The sequence below is a fragment of the Populus trichocarpa genome, chromosome 8 (assembly GCF_000002775.5).
Source record: "Populus trichocarpa isolate Nisqually-1 chromosome 8, P.trichocarpa_v4.1, whole genome shotgun sequence".
Classification (NCBI taxonomy): domain Eukaryota; kingdom Viridiplantae; phylum Streptophyta; class Magnoliopsida; order Malpighiales; family Salicaceae; genus Populus; species Populus trichocarpa.
Genome location: NC_037292.2, coordinates 841,942 through 869,520, shown reverse-complemented (window position 1 = coordinate 869,520; position 27,579 = coordinate 841,942). Strand labels below are relative to the sequence as shown.

General features: G+C 36.5%; 3 protein-coding genes and 1 long non-coding RNA gene across 6 annotated transcripts; all 4 read right to left on the bottom strand.

Moving 5' to 3' along the window:
* Window positions 1–479: 479 nt before the first annotated feature.
* On the bottom strand, window positions 480–8,004 carry LOC7486889 (pentatricopeptide repeat-containing protein At5g04810, chloroplastic). Its single transcript, XM_024606845.2, has 10 exons — window positions 6,981–8,004; window positions 6,484–6,611; window positions 5,902–6,042; window positions 5,457–5,543; window positions 4,758–4,911; window positions 4,391–4,450; window positions 2,993–3,421; window positions 2,056–2,351; window positions 1,750–1,879; window positions 480–1,204 (listed from the first exon to the last, which is right to left on the bottom strand). The coding sequence occupies exons 1-10, from the start codon at window positions 7,875–7,877 to the stop codon at window positions 641–643; spliced, it is 2,886 nt and encodes a 961-aa protein (XP_024462613.2). The 5' UTR covers window positions 7,878–8,004; the 3' UTR covers window positions 480–640.
* Window positions 8,005–8,424: 420 nt separating this feature from the next.
* On the bottom strand, window positions 8,425–10,018 carry LOC7486888 (40S ribosomal protein S17-4). Of its 2 annotated transcripts, none has more exons than XM_024606846.2 (2): window positions 9,905–10,018; window positions 8,425–9,064 (listed from the first exon to the last, which is right to left on the bottom strand). In XM_024606846.2, exon 2 carries the CDS (start codon window positions 9,037–9,039, stop codon window positions 8,617–8,619), a length of 423 nt encoding a protein of 140 aa, XP_024462614.1. In that variant the 5' UTR covers window positions 9,040–9,064; window positions 9,905–10,018; the 3' UTR covers window positions 8,425–8,616. The 2 variants fall into 2 exon arrangements, with proteins under 2 accessions (XP_024462614.1, XP_002310992.1); XM_002310956.4 differs by having other exon boundaries at window positions 8,425–9,061.
* A 1,585-nt stretch (window positions 10,019–11,603) lies between these two features.
* Window positions 11,604–14,302, bottom strand: LOC127905624 (uncharacterized). Its single transcript, XR_008059818.1, has 2 exons — window positions 12,055–14,302; window positions 11,604–11,926 (listed from the first exon to the last, which is right to left on the bottom strand). It is a non-coding gene; the product is annotated as an uncharacterized LOC127905624 (long non-coding RNA).
* Window positions 14,303–17,800: 3,498 nt separating this feature from the next.
* LOC7490884 (cationic amino acid transporter 6, chloroplastic) lies at window positions 17,801–21,745 on the bottom strand. Of its 2 annotated transcripts, XM_002310954.3 has the most exons (5): window positions 21,190–21,736; window positions 20,879–21,098; window positions 20,437–20,785; window positions 20,095–20,329; window positions 17,801–18,633 (listed from the first exon to the last, which is right to left on the bottom strand). In XM_002310954.3, exons 1-5 carry the CDS (start codon window positions 21,569–21,571, stop codon window positions 18,059–18,061), a joined length of 1,761 nt encoding a protein of 586 aa, XP_002310990.2. In that variant the 5' UTR covers window positions 21,572–21,736; the 3' UTR covers window positions 17,801–18,058. The 2 variants fall into 2 exon arrangements, with proteins under 2 accessions (XP_002310990.2, XP_024462308.1); XM_024606540.2 differs by having other exon boundaries at window positions 20,437–21,098; window positions 21,190–21,745.
* Between the last annotated feature and the right edge of the window lie 5,834 nt (window positions 21,746–27,579).

The following is a 27,579-nucleotide window of genomic DNA, read 5'->3' as shown; positions in this document are numbered from 1 at the left end:
GATGTCCTTCAGACACCATAGATGAGATGAGGCAATGTATACGGCCCCATCAAAACCAATGAAGGTACCTCAATTATGTCACTACTGTCAATAGAGTTCATATCCATCGACATGCAGGAACGTTGGCTTGATGATGATGAAGAAATTTCAACTTGATTTGATGGTTCGTCGTGTGGGTGCAATCCTGGCAGTGAGAGTCTTGGGCAAAAATCAAGATTTGTATTCTTTTCTTCCTGTGTTATTATTGGAAAGCATCCCTCACTCAGCGGATAGCAATCACGTCAAAAGTTATACTCTCATATGTCTTCATTGCTTTAATTTTTTGTAACAAGTAATGTTGATGTCTTTCATTATTTAACTTTGGTTTAGTCTCACTGAAAGGAGTCAAAATGAAGTCAGTTTGAAGTTAGATGAACCTTGTGCCTAGTTGAGAATTCTCAACGCCATAAATGCATGAAGCATAATTTTAGTCCTGTGACTAAGAGAACGTAGAAAATATTTTGAGATGTATCACATACAGGATGATCAAAATGATCACAAGTTTGAAGTTTACTGAAGGATGACCATATGTGAATGGTGCATTTTCATTAGCTTGGTTCACTCATTTGAGTGCCATACAGCTTTTGACTCTGAAACTGGTTTAAACCCATAATCTCTGTTTGAAATCCTTGTTCTCATCATGATCATCGATGTCATCTTCGCTATCTCCATCATTCACACCAGCCAAAAACATGTTATTATCACCATCATTGCTGGGTTCATCATCAATATCTGATTCAATACCTGATTCGTAGTTTGCCTCGGGAGAGGGAGAGTGATGCGCATTCCAATCTGGAGGGAAGGTCTTCTGTAAAGCTTCTGTGAGCTCTCCTCCCGTTCCTTCGATTTTGCGTAAACATTTGGACCAGTAAACTGCAGTCCCCATATCTACAGTCAACTCAGATTCTATCATTTCTCTGCAAATGGACAGAATCCCAGAGTAAATGTATGCTTCAGCAACAGTAGCCCTTGACAACAATGATGTCATTAAGCAATGGTACACAGCTTTATCAGGCTTTAATCCAGCCAACTTCATCTCTTCAAAGCAGCGCAATGCTTTCTCTGGAAGAGAAGCACATGCCCACCCATGAATCAATGTGGTGTAGGTTTTCACATTTGGCTTCACTCCTAAAGCCTCCATTTCTTGTATTGTTTTTGTTGCTCTCTGAAAAATATTGTTTGCTCAAATCAAATTAGGAACAGCACAGAAAAAAAAAAATAAAGCTTAAGCATTTAAAATTTTAGACAGAAATGAATTGATTTAAGCATTTTGTTTCCTGGTTTTGTTTAAAAGCAAAAGTTGCACCTGATATTATTATGCCAGTTGGAAAATGAGAAACTGAAACAAAAACTTCCAGTGCCAGGGTCTTAAACACATATCGCCATCCAAGACTAGAAAGCAAAAATTCATCCTATATTACAAAACTAAGTAAAATATGAGGGACCAAATTGCTGAATTAACACCTAACTGAAATTTTCTTCTGTTTAAGTCTAAGCAATGCTTTAACTTCAAAGAAAAAAAGTTAAAATTAATTTTCACTAAACTAGATGAAATCCTATGAACTCGTGTTGATCAGATTGTCTATACAAGGGCTCCAGCAATTTAGAATGCAATGCTTGTTATCACCATTCAAGTTCAGAATGCATTGAGTGTGCCCTTTACTAACAACATTGAAAACAAAGGACTAGTTACTGATCAGCAAAGCATACCAGCATGTCTCCAGCCTTGCAACAAGCATTTATAAAGGATGTATATGTATGAATATCAGGTTGAACCCCTTCTTGCTTCATTTGCTGCATAAGGTCAGCAGCCTCCCAAACATCACCTCTTCGAGCCCATCTACATCAGAAAAACAATTGAATCAAGATATTGGAAATAAATGCTGATAACATATCAAACCAAGGAAACAGAGGAGATCAGAGTAGATTTTGAGAACACATTAATTGCAATGATATTTAAGAGACTGGAAGTTCTCTTAAAACACAAATTCATGAGTTATAGACAGTAATTCATACCCATCGATTAATATGTTATAGACAAAGGTGTTTCTTGGGATATTTTGAGCACTCATTTCTCTTGTAACTGCTAAAGCACTTTGCATCCTGCCTGACTTGCAACATGCCTTGAGCAATGCCTCATATGTAAACACATCAAGTTCTAGTCCTTCATTTCTTAATTTGGTAAAATACTCGAAGGCCTTTCCAGTATCACCTAATGCTGCATAACCATTCATGATTGTCGTGTATGTGTGTTCATCTGGACTTACACCTGCCAATGCCATCTCATCCAATATTTCAACAGCCTTCTCCATCTGCAAGATACTCAAGATGAACATGTTTGTGTCAAACAAGAAGATAATACATTGCTGAATATAAGCTTCCAGTGCAGATAGAAACGAATTAGTGAAAAGGCAAAGTGAATCATTAATATCAGAAGACAGCATTCATAAACGGATAAACATAATTCAATTTTCATAACTGCTGATACACATGTACCAAAATGGAACTTCACTAAGCATCTCAAGAAGTGACTTAAGTTGATCACATAACTGAGGGATATGAAGGGAACAATGGTTCACTAAACTGGAAAAGAGGTTAAATTTTTCAACCAAGTACATGGGGGTGTAAGAGTCACTTGCACAAATAGATATAGTAAATTACTATTTACAGTGTTGTTCATGCAAGCACATCTTTGAAATTTTATATGTACCCTAAGGTGAAGGAAAAGTTACACATATTTAGGAAGTCTTTGAGAAACTTCCATGAATATTACAGACAATGACTGCTTTCCTAACAAATCAGCAACATTGAAAAAAAGGCCATGCTAAAATACTTATACAGTACACATCATGACATCTACAAAAAGGTTTTTTCACAAACTAGTCTATTTATCAAAATTTGAATCTGGTATGTCCAGGTTCCAAAACTAAGTTATATCATATGCATAGTTTACCTGACGCTTCTCAACAAGGCCGAGAACCAAAGCATTGAAGGTGTGCACAGTTGGAATGCACCCACTCCGCCTCATCATATCAAAAATTTCTAGGGCCCTCCTCATTTCCCCAGCTCTTGCAAATCCATGTATAATGGGCATAAATGTACGTGAAGTAGGCCGATGTCTTTTCTTCTGCATTTCCTTCACCATATGGATGGCACGATCCATATTTCCCATTCCACAGAATGCTTTGATAATGTTATTATAGAGAACCACATCAGGTTTCAAACCATCTTCGATAACATCTTCAAAAACTGTAAATGCATTGGTCCAATCCTTTAACTTCAAGAACCCATTGATCAACATGGAATACGTCTTCATGTTATGCTTTATGCCAGCTGATTCCATCATTTTGCTAACCTCCAGGGCTTTAGAAACTTTACCTATCTGAAAAGGAGGTTTGAATGTAATGTTTGATCATCAATTAAAAAGAAGACTAGAGATACCAACTTGAATACAAAGCATGAGTAAGGAAAAACTATACATCCAACAAAATACAGAATTCAAACAGAAATATTCATTGAATAAAAATGAAGATGGGCACACTGCGTACTTCCATAAAGCATAAGGATTCAAAAAGTCTGAACAGAAGAGCACAACATAACATGAATGGTCAAAATCCTCATGAACTCAATCTTTCTGAAACTCAAATTGGATTGCAGGAAGGACATTTTGATGCCAAACTTTCGGAAGATTCCACTTAAAATGAACTGGATCCCAGCATTCTTAGCACTAAAGTCACAGGCCTTAACAACAAACAAATTCCACTGCATCCTCCTTAATGGTCATTCTTCTAGGATACTCAAACAAAGAAATATTATGTTTCTGGAAAACAACCTGATGCCCAATTCTCTGGACTGGATCCCAGTTTTCTTAGCACTAAAGCCATAAGCCCTCACAACACGCAAATCCGCCTGCCATCCTCCAACATGATCACCTTTGTTAGTCCACTCAGAAAAGGACAGTGTCTAGGTATCCCACTCTTTCAAGGGCACAACTCCAAGAGAAGGTCAAAACAAATGATTGGAGGCATCTAAAAGATCTCTTTTTAACTTATCACAGTTTTATACTTTTCATGGACACCAGGATCTGAGTTCATTCTTCCAATTTATGTTTTACATTATCCTTGTGCAGCGAATTATGAATTAATTTGATTTGAGCAATGACATGCTTAGCTCCACACAGTTTTGTCCAAAATGTTTATACAGTAACATCTTGAGCTAGGGCTGTCCGTTCCTTAAATCACAAGCATTCCTGGTGTCAAGTTGCTTCACTAGGCTCGTGAGTATGGGAGCTTTAAAATAGAATAAGATACAAAAATTTTAGAATGAAAAGGTGAAAAGACAAAAGGCTTACCTTGGTGTACATATTGATGAGACATCCATAGCTAATCACTGAAGGAGCAAATCCACATTCCTACAACATGCATATAGTGATTTAGCATGAAGGGAAGATATAAGATATGAATTATCATATAACTCAAGTAAATTCTTCATGAAAGAGTATAAAAGGCAAAGGTGAAGCTTTGCAATTACATGTTATCAAAAAATGCATATTGCTCTATCTAACCTCAAATGATTTTGGCATTTGAGAGCAAGAGGGGGGGATCGACGGAGCTAAAAGACACAGAACACATCTCCAATGCAAACAAAATTTACAAAACTAAAGCACACACATAAGCACCTTGCATGTAATAAGCTCTACGACATTATCGTTTTGTTACCTTAAGCCTTTTGAATACAATCAGGCATTTTTCTTCATTTCCAATCATAGTGTAACCGTTCATCATGGTATGATATATGTCAATAGGAGCATCTATACCTTCTTCTTCCATCTCCCTCACCAAAGATTCAGCTCGATCCATATTGCATGACTGACTGTAATTGATGGATGAATGAAGATATTGTGAGTTTATGAAAGCACCTCATAAACTTGGAAAAGATTTTAACAGAGACTATAGAGTATAATGTGTAGACAACATGAACAGAATCAACAGATACAAATTTTATCATGCAACCTAATTCAATAAGCATATCCTCCAAGGATCCATTTAACACGTACCAAAGGTTTTTTCCACAAATGATGCGACCTATACAGGATCCTTGGATATGGTCCTAGCCTTCAATAATTTAATAAAGTTGGCACCCCAAAGACTTGGAGCCCAATAATTGCACTTGGCAGTGGGAGAATTGATGATGCACCAAACAACAGCCCCTAAATGATCACTATTATATGAGTACATATATACAAACTTGTAAGCTAAAGTATATGTATTTGACCTCACATTTAGTGCCAGGGAACTATTCAGCATCAACATGATATAGTGTTCAGCATATTGAAGTGATCAGTGTGTGTGTGTGTGTGTGTGTGTGTGTAATGAAAAGAAATCAATATAGACTTGAATTTGAAACATAATACTGACCAATAAGCATATATAATGCTCCCATAAATGATTGCATTCAAATTTGTATGCCTCTCTTTGGCCTCCTTAAACCAGTGCTCTGCAGCTCTTCAAAATCAACGTTTAAGTTATTATTAGCATGGAGAGGAACTCCTGAAACAAAAACCAAAGTTGCAATGTTTTGCTATATAGAAAGTCAAGACTTGAACAACTGAACAAGTTGCAATTGCTAAAGTTTAAAGCATAAATCATCAAAGCTTTTATATGTTGATCAAGTCATAAAAACCTGCAGTTACTTTAGTTTAAAGAATAAGCCACTGCACAAATAAGAAAAATAAACACAAAACCAAAGGCTTAACAACAAATTGAGGAAAAAAAGAGGCTTCAAAAGGATAATCTCCAAAAGCAAAGTTAATGAAACAGATATGTTCTTCAAGAAAAGGTACTAAAGGTAATATTTACTTACTCAGCATTGCCAATTTTGGCAAATCCTCCAACAACTATACTATATGTCACCAGGCTCATTTCAACACCCTCTTCCTTCATTTTCCTAACACAAGACAGTGCTTCTTCCATGTCTCTACCAACTGCATAAGCGTGAATAAGGCTGCATGAAATAAATAACTTTAATGACAATAGAAGAAAATTAAATTACATAACAATTAACCTCTAAAACTATGAGGAACCAAGTTCCTGTTAATTGAACAAAAATTACATTTGGGAGGCAACCTTCAACAGACATTGCCAAATTACCCAAAAAATGAATAACAAATGAATGAAGAAAAAACACATAAATAATGTATGAAATTCAAAGCTGAAAGCCCTACAATCTCGTTTGGATAGGCTATACTTGGAGTAAAATATTTTTCAGAAGGACTGCTTCCTAAAACAGAATTTGCCACCAGACACATTGCTTGCGTAATATGTATGTACTGAAGACAATTTGGATGGATGACCGGTATTTTAACAGATGAAGAAGCTCATAAAAAAGTTATTCAACTTAAATCACAAATAAGCAAGACTAGTGATGTTTTATCAAAGATTTTACCTTGTATAGACATGTGAACTCGGATATATTCCCCTTGCTCGCATGCTCTCAAAAGTTTGTCGTGCACGATGCATATCCCCTCGCCTCGCATAGTAACCCACCATTAATCCAAACTCCCTTCTAGCAGGCTAATAAAATGATGGGAAAAGAGAGGAAAATGCTAATGACTAAGTAAGAGCTATCATAACTTCTTAAATATAAAAGGTCACCCATGATATGACCATGCAACATTTTCCCATCATTTAGAAGCAATATGCATAACGAATCAAGCCATTACGCACAAATCATCCCCTTAAAAGTTAACGATTATCCACTTAGACCACGGTTACCATAATCTGCACAAGTCATGGCTATATATATATGTGGCCAGACACAGATTAATATGGAATTCATCATTTCCTACTGTTGACGACCTGAATCTTACAAGTCGTCCACATTTTCTCTGCTTAATCAACTTAAATACAAGTCTAACAATAAGAGTGTCTGAAACCTTTTACCTTCTTAATCCTTTCGAAAGCACTAACAACTGCCTGCCAATTCTCCGGTTGCGTGTCTAAAACCTTCCGAAAAGCCTTTGTAGACCCTTCTCTTTCTTCGTGCCATTTAGACCTATAGTCACCCCCATCCTCTCCATCAACCCAATTCTTCCTTTCCTCTGCTTTCGCCTTCAATCTTCTCCCATCATCCAATTTCACAGTCAAAACCCTCCCATGAAACTCCATTCCATCAAATTCCTCAGCTTTCATTGCAGACTTCTCTGCAGTTGGACCATCATAGATAATAAACCCGAAACCAGCATTCCTTTCAGTCTCATTATGACCATTTATCAAAACTACATTCTTTATAGGACCGAATTGGCGAAAGAATTCAGAAAGTTCGTGTTTTTTTATCCAGTTTGGTAAATTTCCAATAAAGATCTTCCCTTTTTGGCAGAAATCAGTTTTGGGGGCTTCATTTTCTACTTTTCGAGTCTCTTGGGTTTCAGCTTCTGGGGTTCGAGTGGTTTCAAGTGGCGGCGGCGGCGGTGGTGGGTGAGAGAGTTTGCTGGAGAGGCGGAGTTTGGTGGAGAGAGAAAGAGGGTCGGTGGTGCTAGTGGCACTGGAGCTTGTTATTTGGGGTTTGGAGGGGTTAAGGAGGGTTTTGAGTGGGTTTTGGGGGATTTTAGGAGTTGTGGGGGCGGGGGTGGGGGTTGGGGTGGGGGTTGGGGCGGGGGTGGGATTGAGTGATTTGGGACGGCGGATAGAGGAAGAATTGGTGGGTTCTGGTGGCGGTGGAGGTGGTGGTTTGAGGGAGAAAGAAATGGAAGCGGTGGTTGTGGTGGTGGTGGTGTTGGAGGAGAAAGGAGGGGGGCAATGAGGAAAGTGCGGGATGGTGGAGAGAGGCAAAATATCCATTATCTGTGGAGAGTTGAGGCTCAGAAAATGGTGGGTACACAAGGTAGTTTTTGAAACCTTGGGTACTTATTCTCTTCGTACGGGCTAGAACCAGGCCTGTACATGGGCTAGAAATAGAGGTGTTGGATTTGCCTTGGAACCTTTCACCTAAGGCAGAAGCCTTGGGCCAATTCTCATTCACGATGAACTGAATACGTTGAGATAAATCTAACAAGAAGAGTTGCTTGAGGACATTAATGCCAGGCAGGATGATGCTACCTTCTGAAACATCATAAAAAGATGTGATTATAGTGTAGTTAATTTTTAAAATATTTTTCATTTTATATTATAAAAATTATTTTTCACAGCAGCAACACAAGCTTGCAGTGAAAAACGGCATACGAGTTCTAGGGCCATACAGCCTGCGCTTGCTACAGTCCTTCGCCGAATCCATGGGAGAAAAAACAATACAACTTTTTTCCGACTTATGATATCACACATGATTTATAGTTCAAGTTGTTCATGTAATTGATTGAACACATGACAAAAAAGGTATTAGATGACAGGATTGAATCAACTAAAATATCAGTCTTTTAACAGCAAAATCAACTAATTCTCCAGTTTAAAACATCAAGCACCAATACCATTGAGGATAATATAAATAAAAACTCTGAAAGTGAGCACTAAATAAAAGACATTCAGACACAAAATTTAAAGTTCTGGCACTCGCACTTGAACATCGCGATGAGGTTATTTAACTCTAGTACCTCCTAGCACCACCTCCTCTGCCAAAGCCCTGTGTAGGAACCATAGGCTGAGGTTCAACTTCAACAATCCCAGGAAAGTCTGACATACCAAGGGCAGCAAGCATGTCAATGGTCTCTTTGTCAACTTTAATCTCTTGGATCTTAATGGCAGACTCTTCAGGCACAAAGTCCATACGACGCTCGCGCTCTTCCTCTTGAAGTTTCAGTGAGATGCCACGGACTGGTCCCTTCTGAATACGCTTCATTAGATGGGTAGAGAACCCAGCAATCTTGTTGCGGAGCCTCTTTGAGGGGATGATAGCAACCTCTTCCAAAATCTTCTTGTTGGTGTGGAAATCCAATGTCATTTTAGAGTAGTACCTCTCAATAACCTGGCGTGAGGACTTCTTCACTGTCTTAGTACGAACACGACCCATCTTCACAGATAAGCTTCTGCTGCTGCTGCAAAGAAAACGTAAGATTAACTGAAACTGTAATGCTGATCATCATTTCCTTTCAGGAACCGCGCAAGCAAAACATGAGAAACTGTGTTGGTAATGACCCAAGACAAAACAACTCTAAGTTCATACATGATAACATGAGAACCAAAATGCAATAGAGCTACAAGAAGACAGCTTGGAGAGTCAATTCTATTATCTTAAAGCCAAAAATTTCGCCGAGGAGATAAACTCCTACATAAGTTCCTCATATACGATAGATAACCAATTCAAGTCATGGCAGATATATAGAAACAGAACAAAAACAATCCTGTTTTCTGTTTCAAATGAGCTGCAAACCCCTAATGACGTCATATTAGTTCGACAGAGCTCTTCTAACAAGACAAAAAAACAGAAATAAAATCGACATTCAGCGTACACTAAACATCAAAATTACAGAAACGAACACAAGACTTCAATTTCCAGCAGCAAAACTATAATCATTTTCAAACAAATCTAAAATCACTTTTTAAATCATTCAAAACAGTAAGCTAATCAATAAAACCGATTCAAATCTCATACTTTCTCAGGAAACAAACAAATCAATCACTGCAAAAAATCTGTAAACGAGCAATATCACAATAGTTTTGCATTCCCATTGCTAAGAAACTAAATATTCAAAACAGGAAAAAAAAAAAAAGCCAAATAACCCCCTCCCCCTTTCCCACGTCATCTTAGCAACCAGACAGATCAAATACACACGAAAGCAACAAAAACAATAATTTTTCATTGAACTAAATAATACAAAAGTTTTCTGTCTCACAAGATGAAGACATGAAGCAGGAGAGAAGAGGGTGAGTGTTACCTTCAAGAGGAGAGCACAGGTGAGAGCGAGGAGCGGCTGCTTGATGGGGGGGTGAGGAGAAGGGAGCGTGCATATATAAGGGATAGGGTTTTTCTCCTGTCACTGTTTTATATTCATCTTATAGCTTCATGGGCCGGACTGATATATGTGGAGATCATAGGCCCATTACTTCTTCTTTTTTGCGATTTTACTTCATCCGTTCTCTTTTTTATTTTCACAGGTCAGTAAAAAATAAAAATTTGTGGTTTTTTACGAGAAGAAAAAATTGTTACTGGAGGTTGAAAAATTAATTCATCAATTTTTTTTCTTTAAGGTTTTTGTACTAAATAATATTATTCGTAACTATAGACTCAGTTCAGGATTGACTCGAAAAACACACAGTCATCAAGTCAACTCACTCACAAAACCATCCAGGTTAATATTTTTATTTAAATGGTATTTTTATTTTATTTTTTTAGTATTATCCAGTCAGGTTTGTCAATTAATTATCTTTTTCGGTGAAACATAAAACCTTATCAAATTACGCTCTGAGTTATAATTTTCCAGCTCTATTTGTCAGCTGCATATACGTTAATATATTTACACAATAATTCTACATTTTATTGAATGATTTTGTTTCTGCACATTTAACTTTTCATCATTTTTTATTTGCATAAAACCCATGAAGGGAACCCACGATTGCAATCCACTTCTTCTTTCAATCAAGATGTTCATGTAACATGGATATTACCAAGAATTTTAAGATATATTTCTAATATTAAAAAAAATATAAAAATATTTTAATATTAAGAATTATAAAGTTACATATTCTAGAAAATTTATTAAGGAAATATTCAATCGAACCATCTCGCTTTAATTGATATAAAATCTAATCTTACAGTCTAATTCCAAACAATATTACCCTGAGTTTTATGAGACTCGAACTGGTGATCTTTAGAAAGCAAATTTAGAACCTGATCAATTGAGCTATACCCCATCAGGGTTTATATATTTTCCTTTTTTTTTTTTAGTTTAACGTGGGTGTCCGGGTCAGCTTGCGCGCACCTCGACTAGTCTCACGGACTCTGAAGTTAACGACCATGTAAGCCTCCAGTGACCATCATATGTTCAACTACAGGGCTCGAACCTGAGATCACAGAGAGAGCAAATCTCTTGATCCCAAACTCTTATCACTAACCACCACCTAGATGGCTATTTTCCTTTTCTTTCTCAATCTTTAGTTGGTGTAACTACAAAAAGAATATACGCTACACCGGGAAAAAAAAATGATTCAATTAGGATATGAAGCTAAAATGACCAATTGGTAGCTCTCTCTTTTTTCTTTTATTTTTCTCTTCAGATTTATATTATCGCAAGACATGTGCGTGGTTGTTCTTTTGTCAGATACTGAGATATAAATCAAATTCTAGAGGCATGCATTATTAGCAATCCAGTGAACTTGTTCCCTTAAAACAAATTAATATTGTATTTCTCCTTTTTTTTACATTAAATGACTGGATTTTATTCAGAGAAAACTTAAAATATATACCCAGATTATCATGTTAGTCTCAATTTTAATTGTACCTAAATTATATTTTCTATTAATTTTACACCCAAGCTATTTTGATTTTTCATTGAGGATTTATATTAGAATAATTTAAAGATGATGACTTTTTTTAATGTGTAATTTGAATGAAAATATAGATAGAAAACCTTAAAATGGATGGAAATCTTTAGTTGGGAATTCCTAAGAATTTAGAAGTGTTCCGATTCCAAATGCCCAAAAAAATGATTGAAAACAGGGACAAATGAAAGCATAGAACTAATAAACATATTCCAAATGCCCAAAAATATGGTTTTAGAGAACCTCCCTCTTTCTTTCTGACTGACAGCGATATATTTTCATCTTTAAGAGTATGATAGTATATGAATATACCACACCAATTTGTTATCTCTCCACATCCATCCCTGGCTCCAAGCACATTACGGCGGCCATGTAGTTGTCGGAGCTTCAGAATGTTACTGGATATACAGCTTCAGAGCCTAGCAAAGCACCCTGAAGTTAGAAAATGAGAGAAACTAGGAAGACTTCCTTCCCACACAAAACAAAAGAGGGGAGATAAATAAATAAATACACAAGCAAGACTAAAATGTGAAAACCATTAGATTACCATGAGCTTGTAACTTGGGAGATCTCCCGTGTTATTACAGAAGTCACTCTGCCTGCTAAAATTCTATTTCAGAAGGTGAGATTCCATCTCTGCTTAATATATTCTTCGGTCAAGTTTGGAGACAAGTCCGTTTACCGTATGCTTGAGCAAAAGTTACCATGATATTCAGATGAATGAAGTGTCGATCACTCAAACTGTAACTCCTGACATTTTGCATACAAATACCACAGTTGATAAACCACCCAAGAACCATAACATACTGAAAGCCATGACTGTCAATAGGTAAACTAGCATCTCACCAAAACTCCCTCAAGAACAGCATCCATTTCAGAAATGGTGAAACTTATTTGTGTCCCTGACAATAATTTCCTGACCAGTAATGCTAGAAGCATGCTTCATAAAAGAATGGCAATCACCACAAAAATACGGAGACTTTTCATAATCCTCATACGTGCCCTGGGAAGCATGTACATCAGCCGAAATGTAAGCTTCTCTTTATGGTGGTTCAAGGGTTCTTGCTTTCAACTCTCTTAAAGATCATGAAGGCCACAGTCAGTTTCAGCTTTATTACCCAGTTTAATTATCTCTCCTAGCAAGTTATCCAACTCTAAATATATATCGGTAATTCTAGGATGGGTTCTCTTACTGGCCATAAAAGTGTGAACTTTGTCCTTAATTTCAATCCAACTTTGACCCCTCTCCTTCATGACCTCGATTTCTTTAAGAAACTTCCTTGCTTTCGCAGCTTCCTCCCAGTTTTTACTAGCAGCATAAGTGTTTGCCAGCAAAACATAGTTTCCCCTGTTGTCAAGGTTCCATCTCTAAAAGGTTCTTCGCTGCAATCTCAGCTAATTCAAGATTCCCATGAATCCTGCAAGAGACAAGATGCGATCCCCACATTGAAGCAGTAGCAACAAATGGCATTCTCTTCATCAATTCATGAGCTTCATGGACTATCAACCATGCATGAATAGTGAAGGACATTTGGTGACACATTGTGCTCTCCTGTCATAAGTTTGAAATAGCTTCGTCCCTTGTCGACCATGCATAAGTGCACTTCATCACGGTGCATACCCATCTGCTGCATTTCCTCAAATAAATTCATCGCTTCCAAGGAGCAACATGTTTAGCAAACTCAGAAATCATCTCATTCCACAAGACAACATCCTATTCTTTCTATGTCACAAAACACAGCATAAGCCTCTTTTATGGTACCACATTTGGCATACATGTCTACAAGTGTGGAAGCGAAAATAAATTATTTGAACCAAAACCAGTTCTACAAACAATAGCATGCACCTGCCAGCCTTCAATCGAAGCTGCCAAAGTTGATATCATAAACTGATTGTATCAAGCCCCATTTCCTGCCCTCTAGCAAACAACACCAAGCCCTCCTCACAAAGCTTTGATTACCCACACAAAAAGACACTGCCTTCAAAAGACAACTCGCTTCCTCTATCAACCCACTTTTTGCATAAACATCAAGAAATGCAGTTCCCACAGAAATGCAGTACCCACTTTTTGCATAAACATCAAGAAATGCAGTTCCTACATGGGCTACACAAAACAACACGTAAATTCACTACATGGGCTTCCTTCTCTTCGCATTCCCAAGAAAATATCAATGCCCCTCCCCCCCCTATCCGTTCTGTATACAAGTACCAATCATCGTATTCCATGAAACCGCACATCTCTCAGGCATTTCATCAAACACTTTGCAAGCAGTACGAATTAAACCACACTTCGAGCACACTTTCATTAACATATTTGATGTTAAGGTGTCTGTTTCTAACCCCAATCCAGTAACTTGCTCAAGGCAGGCCGTCCCTTTAACACGTTCTCGATTTTTTGCGCAGAATTGTAATAAAGAATGCAACTTTATACTTTGATGGCCTCGAGGAAAAGGTCTTGTTGAGTTATTATATCAGGTTTTTTGGTAGAATTAGCTACGGAACAGGACTGTTTGTTGTAATCAATAAAATTGTAATTGAATCTCCTCTTGTTGCATATGGTCCTAAATATTTTAATGTTCTTGCAAGGGATGTTTCTTCATTTCTTCTTTCTTGTGGACCAGACATGTTTTCTTTAGGTAAGGGCGAGAGAATTTGAATAGGTCAGAAGAAGGCTTTAAAACTGGGCTTTGCTGGGTGAACAATTTTCTTCGTCTTTTCAATTGCATCAGCCCGGTTCCAAATTTTTCACATGAAAATAACAAAGAAAATGATTTTTCTTTCTTTTGTTTTGGACAATCGAGAAGGATTTAGAGGTGGCTAGTAAGATAAGATTTTTACTATTGATTGATATCATATAATTCTATTTTGATATAGTGAAAATAAAAGCTAAGATTTTTTTAATTGCTAAGATTTTTTGGGTGGTTTAAGATATACTACAAATTTATATTATGTATTTTTATTTTCGATAACATAAAATAAAAGCTCCTTACTCCTATAAAAATTATCAGATCATGTTAAACCTTGTGTTATTTCTAGTTTTTTTTATTGCAATATTCATCAAGAATTGTTGTGGGTTTTTCACAACAAAAGTGCTGCTCGGCTAAAAACATATCAAATTGATGTTTTTTATATGTTTTTGAATGATTTTGAAATGTTGATATAAAAAACAAAAAACATAATTTATTTTCAATTAAAAAATACTTTTAAAAATCATCATATACTATAAATATTATGAAACTCACTAAAACAATTTAAGTTTTTTTAAAAAACCCTTTGGATGATTTATAAACAATAATTTAATAACTTATGCCTTGTCATAGTATTTATGATCCCATGAATTCAACTCAACTGGACAGGGAAAAATCAAAATTTTATCTCCGAGAGAGAACACTGAAAATATTTGTGTGAAGAAAGAATCTCATTTACAAGGAATTGCATGTCATTCGAGCAAGTAGTTGATGCTAGTTGGACACAAAATGATCTTTAAGACGATGGAGACAGGAACATAGGTAAGGACCGACACAGATTATCATGCTTGCATGGCAAATAAACACAGAAGAGGCACAAGGGGGCCCAGGAAACTAAGACAAAAATCTGCAAAATCACCAAGGCACGAATTTTGTGGACCCTCGTGTTTTTTCTATGAAAATTACATGACCACGTACGACTCTCTCATTCTTTATCCTCCGATTTTTTACAACTCCTGCTTGCAAAATCCCTGTAAAACCACACAAGTACTTAGGCTGGATTATCTCTCGGAAGGAGAAGTCTTTTCACAGGAACTGAAAGTCACTAGCAAGGGGCCAAATAAGAGATATTCCAGCCCCATGATCATTTATCCTCACCTCCTCTCTTTTCTTTCTACACCTTGCTTTACTGGGATGTGCTTTTCATGCCCCTCTGTTAAAGAGTTGTAGGCTAAATAGCAAGTCGTGGTGACGAGCATCTCATGATTTTTGTGGTTGGGATAGTGATAGCACCACTCCGACTCTAGCAGCAAGTCTCTTTTTAAAGTTGCGGCCATTAGAATTACGAGCGATTTTTAAAATAATTTTTTAGCTGGAAATATATTAAAATAAAAAAAAAATTATTTTTATTTTCAACATCAACACATTAAACCATTAAAAAATACATTAAAAAAAACATCAATTTAACAAGTTAAAAGCAAAAATCATGTCAAACATCCCATTGGAATTCACGTGCTATACAAACCCTAATGGGAATCTTAAATCAATTTTAATGGTTGAGTAGGAAATGGGAAAGAAATTTAAAACGAGGGGACAAAAATGTGTCCTCCAACTATTATTCCATCATGATCGAGTCCTCTTACAAATGATTTCCATGTTGAATATACCATGGAAATAGAAGTTATAATTCCTTTAACCCTGCCATGATGTCATCAGGTTGTTCATCTTCTAGAATTTAATTAGAATATTATGGGTAATTGGGTAGTATCTAATAATTAAATATACAACTTGGTTTTTGAGATTTATTTCTGAGGGCATATTCATCATCTCTTCTTCTTCTCTCTTGGAGCGACATCTCTTCTTCTCTATCAGAAAACTTCTACATCTTTTCAAACCAAAATCGATTGGCTTTTCGCAGGATTTCTTTGTTCAGGTGTTGTTTTATCTTCTCACACTCATTATTAAACCTCAAGATCATTCCGTTGGCAAGTGATATGTTCAAACTTAAGATAATTAAAAGCGTAATTACATTGACTAATTAAGTTGAAGTTGATTCTCATTCATGTTTTCTTCTTTGAAAATGAAGATCACATGAATATAAGTTTACAATAAGGTGACATTATTCTCTTCTACGATTAGTTCACATGATTGATTTTAAAGATGTGACTGATGCATAGTTCTTTATCTTTATGGCAAAATCCATTGACGCAACATGACCTCGAGGAATATATTTTATCTTTTGACAGTACAATAACATCTCGAAGAACTGTTTATTTTCTGGTTAGAAAAGGGAAACAGGGAGCAGTGCAGAAAGTGAAAGAATATATAGGCATTGCGTCATCACGTGGAGATTTTAGTGGAAACTAACCACACAATTGCGACCACCCACTCCTTGTTGCAGGCATCCACTGCCCTTGATTTTCAAGATGCTCATGGAGCATAATTCTCATTTCAGAAAAATCCCAGAAGTGAAAATCAGATTTTGTAATCTGTCAAACCATCTCACTTTTCTCAGTAGAAAATAAAGGATGATGACAGTTCAAGTAAGTATTCTAGTATGAACAAGGATTAGAGGAGAATCAAATTAGAATTAAACCCTTATCAACAACAAAAGTAAAATGACTTTTTTTTCTTCTTAATTTTAACTTAGATCGATGGTTTATAAATGCACAGTAATAGGGTTGATAAGTGTTTGTTTTCGTGTACGAATAAGAAAACATAAATTTATGTGTTTTTGAATGATTTTGATTTGTTAATGTTAAAAATATAAAAAATATTATTTAAATATATTTTTATAACAACAGGACAAAATTTTGTGGATGAGAATGAAAATACAGGCGCAAATTGACTCATGCACTAGACAAAAAGGATTCGGTAAGGACATGGAACCAGTAGTTGGCCCATAATTCTTTGTTTCCATGTTTATTTTGTCACAAGGCATGGCCTTTTGCTTTTATTTAATTTCCCTTCTCTTTCTTTTTATCGTGGGAGAGAAAATCCCTGACCAGTCTCTAATTAAGAGAGCTCGAGTCACGAGAGAGAGAGATGATTAGATTGAAAAGTCCAAATAAAGTTGCTTATCATTGAAAATAGACAAATCTCTCCCAAGGATTAGTTCACCTATGGCTACGAGTCCTTGAAACTCCACTACTAGAGAGTGTTCCCTATAACCAACCTACCAGCTTATTCCTGTACCCTAAACCCTAACTGGGACTCTCAGCTTGATCATCATGCTTCTTGCAGTCAAAAGAAGATGAAGAATCAGCTCCATGACTCACCTCTACCCTGTAATAATCGACATAATTTGGCCTAGGCTAAGTTTCCATGAGTGATAGGACATGGGGAAATTGTCCTTTTCAATCAACCATCGACAGCGTGGTTCCAACTTTAATCCATTATATTTGCCAACCACTTATTCAAGTGAATATTCTAGTGAAAGAAGTGTTTTGGTAACTGTCAATTTGTAATTAATTAGCCAATCAACGTCAATAATCATCAAATCATGCAAAGCATCTTGCCCTTTTCAAATTGACATCGTATCCACCTTACTCTCGAGACCCATTTCTTTGAATCAATCAATCAATCCATCAAGATCATCCAAGTATATTTTCTACAAAATCCCACTTTTTATATATTCAATGTCAAAATCCCTTTTATTCAACAATAATACTTGGATTTTAGTGAGAAAACACGAGGGGATTGACTTCTTTTCCTACTCCCATTTACCAGCTATACAAGGTAGCGACTCCTGCAAAATTGCACAATTCTTTATTCTATCCTAGGCCCTCCTTTTTTCTTATCCATCAATCGCTCAAAAAGTAGAAGTCATTACCAAGAAAGAAGGTAAAGAGAAAGGAGAGATTTTTACACTTTGAAAGAATTAATATGGTCCTCGCTCTCGTCTGATTCCCTCGCAATCTCGCCATTCTTTTGACCGATAGAGCCTCCCCCTTCAGCATCAAAGCTAGCGTGGACACTGTACAGAACATATACAAGCACAGCGAGAGCTGAAAAGAAGACGAACCGCACATAGGATGGACCATCAAGAGACCCCAACAGGAATATGTTCAAGAAGATAGATGCACATGGTATCCATGGCATCAACGGAACACCCCAAAATTCAGGCTTTCTTGCCTGTGGCACAATGCAATGAAAGAGCTGTATTATTGCAATCGCTATCACCGCGCAAGCACCGAGCATAAAGGCTTTTCCCTTGCCATTAGGCATGAAATGCCATATGAGAGTGAATAGAATAGAGGTGAAGGAAAATGAACACAGGAAGGATAATGTAGGCCATGGATTAGTCGTCCCTATCGCGACGTAACGTCTGTAAACCAAAGCATTGGCCACCATGTAGAAGACAAATAGCGTGCCTATTGATACAAGGTTGAGGAGGACATTTAAATCAGTGAACAGCGCAATTGCTGCAGTGAAGATTCCTGAAAGAGAAACCATGCCACGTGATTAAGATAACACAAGGCATAAAATTTACAAGTTAATTTATATATTAAAAAGAATCGATAAAAACACGTACTAAACCCAAGATCAACTATCCATATCTATCATCATGTATTTAAAGAAATTTCACCAAATACCCTAAACTAATAACTATTTTGAAAAAAACCTAGTTATCGAGTCAATAATTTCTTAGTTCAACTTGAAATCTAGCTTGGATTAAGTTCGGAATCATAAGTTTTTCTAGTAAATTCAACTGTGGTGTTTATTTTTAGGAAAAATGAATACATGCAATTATTAATTGTTCGGAAAACAGGGGATGGATTGGTGATTAGTTCATGTCTTGGCCATCGAGTATACATAAAAAAATGCTGCTGAAATCTAGCCCATATCTATGTAAATGCTCGGCATGTGCTCTCTTCAATCCATCCACTTCTTTTCAGAGACGCATGCTAAATCCTGCCTAATCTGTTTATATAAATATGATTCACCTCTCTTTAGAAAAGATTTGTAGTCTCCAAGAAGACTTTTAGTATTTCTTAATTAAACAACAAATCCTACTTCCAGAACTTGTAATTAACTAAGTAATGCAAACAAAAAGGACTACGCAGTACCGAAAGAACCAAGACAGACCCATTTGGAGAACCTAATAGCATGCTCACGCATCCTCTTCACTTTCTACAAAGCAGAGGCATGCCAATTTGGCTAGTACTGAGGTCCAACTAGGAGTCTCTAAAACACCATGAGACGAAGGGCAAGTTCCTCGTAAAGTTTTCCTACTAGAGATGCTCTTGGATGTACTTAGCCTAGATAATTTTCCGGGAAAAATACTTGTCCAAGCTTACACACACTGTTAAACAACCAGATAATGTCAAATCTAAGCATTTCTGTAGAGACATGCATGGCTGTATCCTAGTCACAACAAGAAGGCAAAACGGCTACTGCTAATTAATGGTCCATATATCTACCAGTGATTAGGGATACAACATTAATCAAAACATAAATGCACCACCACCGGCAAAACCGAAACGGTTCAAGTAGGTCCCGTGCCCCCAGCAGCTTATCTTCGAGAACAAACTACAAAACACCAAAGATAATGCCACTAACGCAGTGTCATAACCCGAAAAAGCGTCCCGAAATAGGGTGGAGGTCATCAAGCTGATTCGGAAATAGCCTTGTTTTATTCAAACATTTATCCAATCAATTTAATCAAATCTAATATCTTATACGTATAATTGTGGTTTTATGACTATCTCGTTACAAAACCCAAACAGAAAACACACCAATTTTTTTTTCCTGGTCGAGAGCACCAAAAGAAGAGAAAAAATAAAAATAAAAAACAACATCGAGCCCAGTAAAAGCTATGGCAAAGAGCTGTATCGTTTCTTCACAAGAACAGGAGAATTTCCAATGAAAACCAGAAATAAGAAGATAAAAACACGTACCAAGAAATGCGGAAGCATTAACAGGCGTTGATGTCTTTGGGTGGACCCTAGCAAACCAAGCAGGGACAACATTGGACCGTCCGATCACACACAAGTATCTAGCTTGTCCCAGCATTGCAACTAATAATGATGTAAGAATCCCAAAGCTGGCCCCCATCCCTATCACATTAGAAACCCATTGCCAGCCATCTGATTCCCCTCTGAATGCTGCTGAGAATGGTGCGTCCGCATCTATCTACATGGTCGCCACCACACCCGATTACAAGAACATTTCAGTTACTTATAATTAATTTGTAGTAGCATTAAATTAGTTATTGTTCTGATTGATTGATTAGTATTTACCATATCATAAGGGAGGAGCATGGACATTGAAGCAGCCATGAGGCAATAAAGAATGGTGACAATTATAACAGAGCCTGAAACTCCGATGGGGATATCCTTAACAGGGTCATGGACTTCTTCAGCTAGAGTAGAAACAGCATCATATCCAATATAACTCAAATACACCATGGCTGCTCCATTGAACACACCAGGAGCTCCAAATGGGAAAAACCCAGATGGGTTGTTTGGGTTTGCAGGCTGTGTGAAGTTTTTCCAATCTCCTTTCCAAAATCCCATTAGTATCACAAATCCAATGAACAAAATGTGTAGAATTGTTAACAACATGTTCACCAATGAACTCTCTCTTGTGCTACAAAACAAGAACAAGCTAATCAAATTTAGTACGCGTAAGCTGGTCTGATGAGAATACGCTGAACATTTAAAAAACAAACAATAATGGTACCTGTAGCAGATGATGAGAGTAATGGCTAAGACAACAAGAACTGCGAAAGTGTCAATTTCATTGAAGCCATCAGGGAGTCCATGGATGACAAGTCTCCATTTTGATGTAGAGATGCCGATTGCTGAGCCTAGATAAGCAGTGAAGCCCCTAGCAACAGCAGCGTTTGACATGACATAATCCATTATAAGATTTGCACCGGTTAAGAACGCAGCAAATTCACCTGTTCAGGAAAAGAAGAAAAACCCCGTGAGCATTTATGCTGGTAGAGGAACAACTCATTGACAATAAATACATCAGTGATTGTAGCGGACCAAAAGTGATACGGAGATAACTGAAAGCCCCGCCGGCGACGGGCATGTCAACGGCAAACTCGGTGTAACAGAAGGAAGAGAGCAGAGCACAGAGACCAGCAATGGCATAGGAGATAACAACTGAAGGGCCAGCGCGGAGACGGCTGGCATGACCAGTGATGACGAAAACACCAGCACCAACCATACCACCGATGCCAAACCCAACAAGGTCGTACCAACGAAGAGTTCTTTGCATGACAGAACCAGACCTTGCTTTGACCTGGCTCATTTCTTCATGCGATGTTGAGACTGAACAAGCTCGCCTGGCTAGACGGGCTGGGGTCTGTGCCAGGGCTCGAAAGTAAGAGTCCAAGCCAGAGAAAGAGGAGCCATGGCTCTCCATTGGTAGAAATTCTTCTTTTAGTGCTATTTTGTATCTCTTTCTCTAGCTACCGCGTTCGTGCAAGGAGAAGGGGAGAGGAGTGGAGTTATAAAGGGGTGAGAGTGACTGCCAATGGACGGTGAATAAAAGGGCTTCAAGCTTTTCTCTCTGTTTTTTTTTTTTTTCCCTGCTCAGTAACTCCCCCATATGTCAATCAATTTCCCCTGCTTTGCTCTGTGGTATATCCACTATCCAGTTGGCTGTAGTTCGAGTATGTTTTTGGATTGATTTTGTAACGTGTGGTATGCATGAACATTGATAAGTAGAGGTTGAGAAAACAAGGGTGTTTAATGTATTTATTTTGGATCAGATTAAATCGGATTCTGGATTAAATCTTGATAATACTTGTATTCTGTTTATCACTTTCATCAGGTAAAATAAATTATTTAGAAAACCCAATCAGCGATGCTCATGAAAATCAGGTTTGGATGGAATTTTCATACCAGTCGGGACTGATATCCACGATCTTGGCCAGAGACGTCCAGGAGGACTGCACGAGCTTTTCCTTTGTTTAATACATTAATGACACTTTTTGTGGAGAGGCATGACTGAAACCCATAAAACGACAAACTCTAATAAATCTTCCCAGCTATTTTAAGGTACTGCTGATATGCAAGCCATGAAATCTCCTTTTCTAGGAAAGAAAAGGTATTATAAATTTCTGAATATGTAGATTGCGGTTTGATTAAAAAAACGAAGAAGATAGGGATATAAAAAATATATTTATTTGTAATTTTTAAATATAAAATTTACATGCATACTGTTGTATTTAGAAATAAAAATACTGTTTTATATAATTCTTTAAAATCTAAATCTATTACAATGATATAAAAACAAACAAACTATTTATTTGAGCCACCAACTCAAAGAAATCACGAAAGCAAAAGCACGAATAAGAATCAAGAGTTATTCCATGCTATCACTTTTCTACTGAAAATTTGCACCATAAATGTTCATGGTGGATTTCAGTCCTGACATTTGAATTTTGAATGCAACCTCCCGAGCCAGTTGAAACGGGCCGGGAAGGAAACATGAGGACGACACCAACTTGGCAGAGGAATCGCAAGACGTCACAGTTGAACCAGAACGGGGTCAACGAGCCAGATGGTGGTGCCGACGGGTTCTTGACTGCTCATGTACTGGAAGGCACGTGGCTCTGTAGAAGGCACGTGGCTCTGCACCAAGCTTTAGAACCCACAACGACACGTGTAGGAGATGAAAAGGCAAATCTTCGGAAGATAAGCATGGATTTAAGGAAAAAGAAGATAGGCGAACTGCTGGCTGGCATGAACATGAAAACGAGTCACCAAGAGGGTACTTCATGTAAGATACTTTTTATTATTTAAAAATATTTTTTATATAGAAACAGAAATAGAAACCACCTTAAACATCCAAAACGTGAAAGCAAAAATAATTTTAAAAAATTGCTTGTTGAAACAAAATTCAATACAACCTCACTTGACTTTACATTCTTCACAGCAGCTAAAAATAATTTAAAAAAAAACTGGACTGCTGATTAAAATTTATTCTTCTGGGAGATCCAGACATTAAAACTAATATTAGATTAATTTGAGCCGATTAATTGATACAAAATACACTCTTAAAAACCTATTTAAATTAATCCAAAAATAATTTTAATGTAAAAAAAAAAAAGCTGACGCAAAAGTTTCATCTATATCTTGTGCACAAGTGGTTAATCAGTGCGCACCGTCTCTCCCAAAACGGATAAAATCATCTGCGATCCTCCGTGCAGCCTTTGTCAGGGCAACGAGGGGGGCCCTGCACCTAAGCCATGGCTCTAGCACGGGCACGATCTTATCAGACCATCCATGACCATCCAAACAGACCTCGAGTTTCTAAGATTTGGGTCCGCGGCTGGCTCCCACAAAATCGCCATGGATAGTTTTTTTCTCTAGGCCCCCGATGCTCCTGTTTGTATCCATGTCGACCATCCTCCCTCTCCTGCTGCTGCTGGAAATTGGAATTCAAACCCTTTCTAACTTCCAAAGGCTAGTTCATTAACGTTGTCAAAACCATTATAATTATGCGATGGTGGCTCGGTCAAACTCCACATGTAAGGTCCTCTTTCCGACTATAATGTTATTAAAGATCATTATTAATTCGACAATGGAAGGTATACAAAACATTTGTTAGATTATGGTAGGGACACATGATGTTCGGTACCCAAAATTATTTTATATTGTGCTGCCCAAAGAGCTCGGTGTTAGTTCTTGGTAACACGAGGTATGCATCCACTGAATAAAATAAACTCGGGTGTTTTCTTCGAAGAAACATATTCCATAACAAATTATTTTAGCTCATGCATTGTCTGCCATCAAGAGTAGCAAGACCACAGATATTGACTTAACCTGATTCGGTTGGCGGATACCATATGACGTAGCTATTTGAAGGAGGATTAATGGACAGTTTAGAATTGCATTCGTTTCATGAATTTTTAATTAATTTTTTTAATGTTTTTAAATTGTTTTGATTGTTGAGGTGAAAAATAATTTATTTTTTTAAAAAAATATTATTTTAATGTATTTTCAAGTGAAAAATACTTTGAAAAACAACCGCTGTCACGTTCTCAAATACCTCTTTTAAATTTCAAATCATTTTTGCTATTAACTCGTGATTTAGTTGCGACAATCTAAACCTATTAAGTTTAAACAAAAGAATTTATTAAAAAAAAACTAAAACAAATTTGTTTTTAAAAAGTAATAAACTCAGATTGACAAGTGATGGCTCGATAGCTCAATAATTAAGATCCTAAACCAGACCGATGGGATCTGAATACGAACGCTTAAGATTCATTGCAATTTAGGAATTAAAAAACAAAAGAGCATGAACGGATGCAAATCTGGGTGGGTCTAAAATGTCAGTTGCTGGGCCTACCGACTTATAGGAAGCACTACCCTCTCCAACAAATTTAAGTATCTCTTCAAGCAACATGGGCCATCAAGTATATGTTTAGGTATTTGTTCTTTCAAAGACAAGCAACCTTTTCTTCCTCGGAGAAATCAATCACTTCATTACCAATGTTTTGGATCCGAAAATCTCAGCTTCTTCACCTCCTTGCGGCTTTCTTGACATAAAATGATGATGAAATTCAATGCATTTAATGACTATATTCCTTAACCATCACCCTCAGCAGCAGTAGCACTAGGACCCCATGACTTTGTTCAGGTACTATCCCTCTCCGCTGCCGTTTAAGCCTGCCCATTTGGTTTGCATGATTGTTATGCGGCTCGCTTCCATTAAATATTTTGACAGAACCATAGGCTCGAGCTTCGTTTATCCTGGTTTAAATTGCAACCTCTAAAATCATAGCCATCCGGCCCACGTCTCATGCTTTTGTGGTTTACATTCCCTTGGGAAGACGGCTTGGCCCAGTATAATCCAACCGAGGTCCACTGGAAAAGCATTTCTGATGACCCACCAGCTGCATCTCTATCGAAATGGACCTCCCGTTGTGATTTTATATTTACAGTGGAGTTATTCTACAATAATCCCGACAATACATGGATAAAATTCATCATTTATATATATAAAAAAATATGGTTTTATTTATGATAATAATAAAAGAAGTAACAATCTGATTGAAACTTTTATAACTACCTCGACTTAGATTTTTGTTTCATTGCCGTCCTTTGAGTGAACTGAATGCAGACATCCTATTCTGATTTCGAAATACATATCATAAAATGTTTCATTGACTTGGAATAGTTGCTTCCATGACCTGATTTGATACTATGTTTTTTCGTCATCTTCGGAGAAGTCTAGAAATACAATCTCTCATGCATGGATGTCGTTTTTCTGACTTGTGCTCAGCTTAGTGGATTTTTTCACGAGTACCTTAATACATAGAAATAAATATGATGTATTTGACAAATAATTAATCTCTTAATTCAAATAATATAATTTATTCTCTTTAGTTAGGGTATTTGATGACTTATATGAAAAGTTTAGGTAATTGATAGCTAGAAATAAATGGTGTCTACTAAGCCAATGTGACTCGTTCATGTAAAAGATTGTATTTGATAGATATAAAAACTTTCTTATGCTTAAATCGATAACTTTGTAGAAAGGAAATGTGAGTTGTAATATACTCAAAACAATACATATAGGATCATTGTAAAATATCAAGAAATCCGTGTGGAATTTTATAAAAATTCTAAAGGAAGTGCTAAGGTAAGGTGTTAAGTCCACTAGAGGTTAAAAATGATTCAAAGCCTATTACTTGAACCCAAATAGGCCTGAACCCAAACACATTGAGTTTAAGTGTGATGACCAGAGCTCACAAAGATGCTAAGGTGCATGTCCAGCCTCGTATAGGCATGCATGCCTTGCATGAGTAGGGTTTCTTATACATATTTTATTTAAATAAATCTCTTTTGAATCTCCAGTATACATTTGGTGAGTTTAAAAATGATAAATATAATGGAAGAAGAGCATCATGTTGTCACCATTGCTAACCCCAAAAATTGACCACTATGCATCAAATGAGATATTAACGTGTTTAGAAATGTGGTTGTATATTAAAATAATATATTTTTTTAAAAAAATTAATTTTAACATCAATGCATCAAAATGATCTAAAAACACAAAAAAAATATTAATCTGAAGTAAAGAAAAAAATAAAAAATTTTCAAAATTTTTAAAAACGTAAAAATAAATAGGATATTTTAGCCAATTAGTCATATTTTTCAGAGCCATCTACAACCTAAATGTTAATTCTTTTGAGGTTGGACTTGGTTTTGGCCATCAATTCCATTGCACTCAAGTTGAAAAAATTCAGTGCAAAAATAATTTTTTTTAAAAAAACACTATTTAGCCGTGGAGACTTTTTATTCAAGCTTTATAAATTTCATAATTTATTAATATTGATAATTGTCATGCCGAACCCAACTTGAAGATTTATCTGAAAAGTAATCTAACTTATGAGGTCTTTAAATCAACCATAAATTATTAGATTAAATCAAGTAAATTGTTTTTAATAAATTTAAAAGGTTTCATTCTTTTTCTTTTTAACCTGATTTGATTTTGTATGTATGGATCTATCAATTAAATTATTAAAAGGTCAGTTGGGTTTTATAAAACTAATATCTTATTAAATTCTTATCCAAAAACTTGATTTAAGCGAGGTTCAAATTCAAGTTTCAGAAGTTATTTTTCAATATTAAAACTAAGTTTAACAATGTCTATGACTGACGTAACGAATGACAACTTCATTAAAATATTCAAATCTCAATGTAATGGTGGTGGATTGTTTGTTTTATCCCCTCATGGCTGCTTGTCTAAAGAATTGCAACTTTAGATAAAGAAATCTCTCGCAATGGTAATGTAAATATTTGTTTTAATGACAGCATGGTGGTGGATTGTTCATATCCGCTACCTATCAAATCAATATCACGAAACCGAAACCAACCATCTAGGTGGTGGTTCAGTAATAAAAGTTTGGGACCAAGAGATTTGTTTTTTCTGTGGTCTCAGGTTCGAATTCTGTGATTGCTCATATGATGACCACTGGAGGCTTACATGATTGTTAACTTCAGGGCCCGTAGAATTAGTCGAGATACATGCAAGCTAGCCCGGACACCCAAGTTAAACTAAAAAAAAATATCACGAAACCCACTTTAAAGTTTAAACTAAGATCTTACTTTAAGCGTTCGAAAGATGAATATATATATATATATATAGAAATATAAATTCAAAGGAACATCATCACACCGCTCTCAAAAAAGTGGCTTTCAAAATATCTTTTGTTTTTATTAGTTCATGTCACATCAAGGGAAGAAGGTCTCTCTTCTTTAATCATTTTATGCTGTTTTTCTCCAAACACAAAGTAAATGACTCTATAAACTTTAGAAATCAAAAGCCATAATGTTAGATAGAACTTTTTGAAATTTCCGCATTTAATATTAACTATCATATTGTATCGCCCTCGTATAGAAAATATTTTAAATGAT

Bases quoted from the DNA above. Each gene is read 5' to 3' on its own strand.
- LOC7486889 (XM_024606845.2), bottom strand. From the start codon at position 7,877: ATGGATATTTTGCCTCTCTCCACCATCCCGCACTTTCCTCATTGCCCC. The intron at 6,043-6,483 runs GTAAAATCTTTG...TATTTCATGCAG, and splicing joins AGTTCACATGTCTATACAAG to CCTTATTCACGCTTATGCAG. The intron at 1,205-1,749 runs GTATGCTTTGCT...AATATTTTTCAG, and splicing joins GCAAGGCTGGAGACATGCTG to AGAGCAACAAAAACAATACA.
- LOC7486888 (XM_024606846.2), bottom strand. From the start codon at position 9,039: ATGGGTCGTGTTCGTACTAAGACAGTGAAGAAGTCCTCACGCCAGGTT.
- LOC7490884 (XM_024606540.2), bottom strand. From the start codon at position 21,571: ATGGAGAGCCATGGCTCCTCTTTCTCTGGCTTGGACTCTTACTTTCGA. The intron at 21,099-21,189 runs GTCCGCTACAAT...TTTCCTGAACAG, and splicing joins TTATCTCCGTATCACTTTTG to GTGAATTTGCTGCGTTCTTA. The intron at 18,634-20,094 runs GTACGTGTTTTT...TTTCTCTTTCAG, and splicing joins TAATGCTTCCGCATTTCTTG to GAATCTTCACTGCAGCAATT.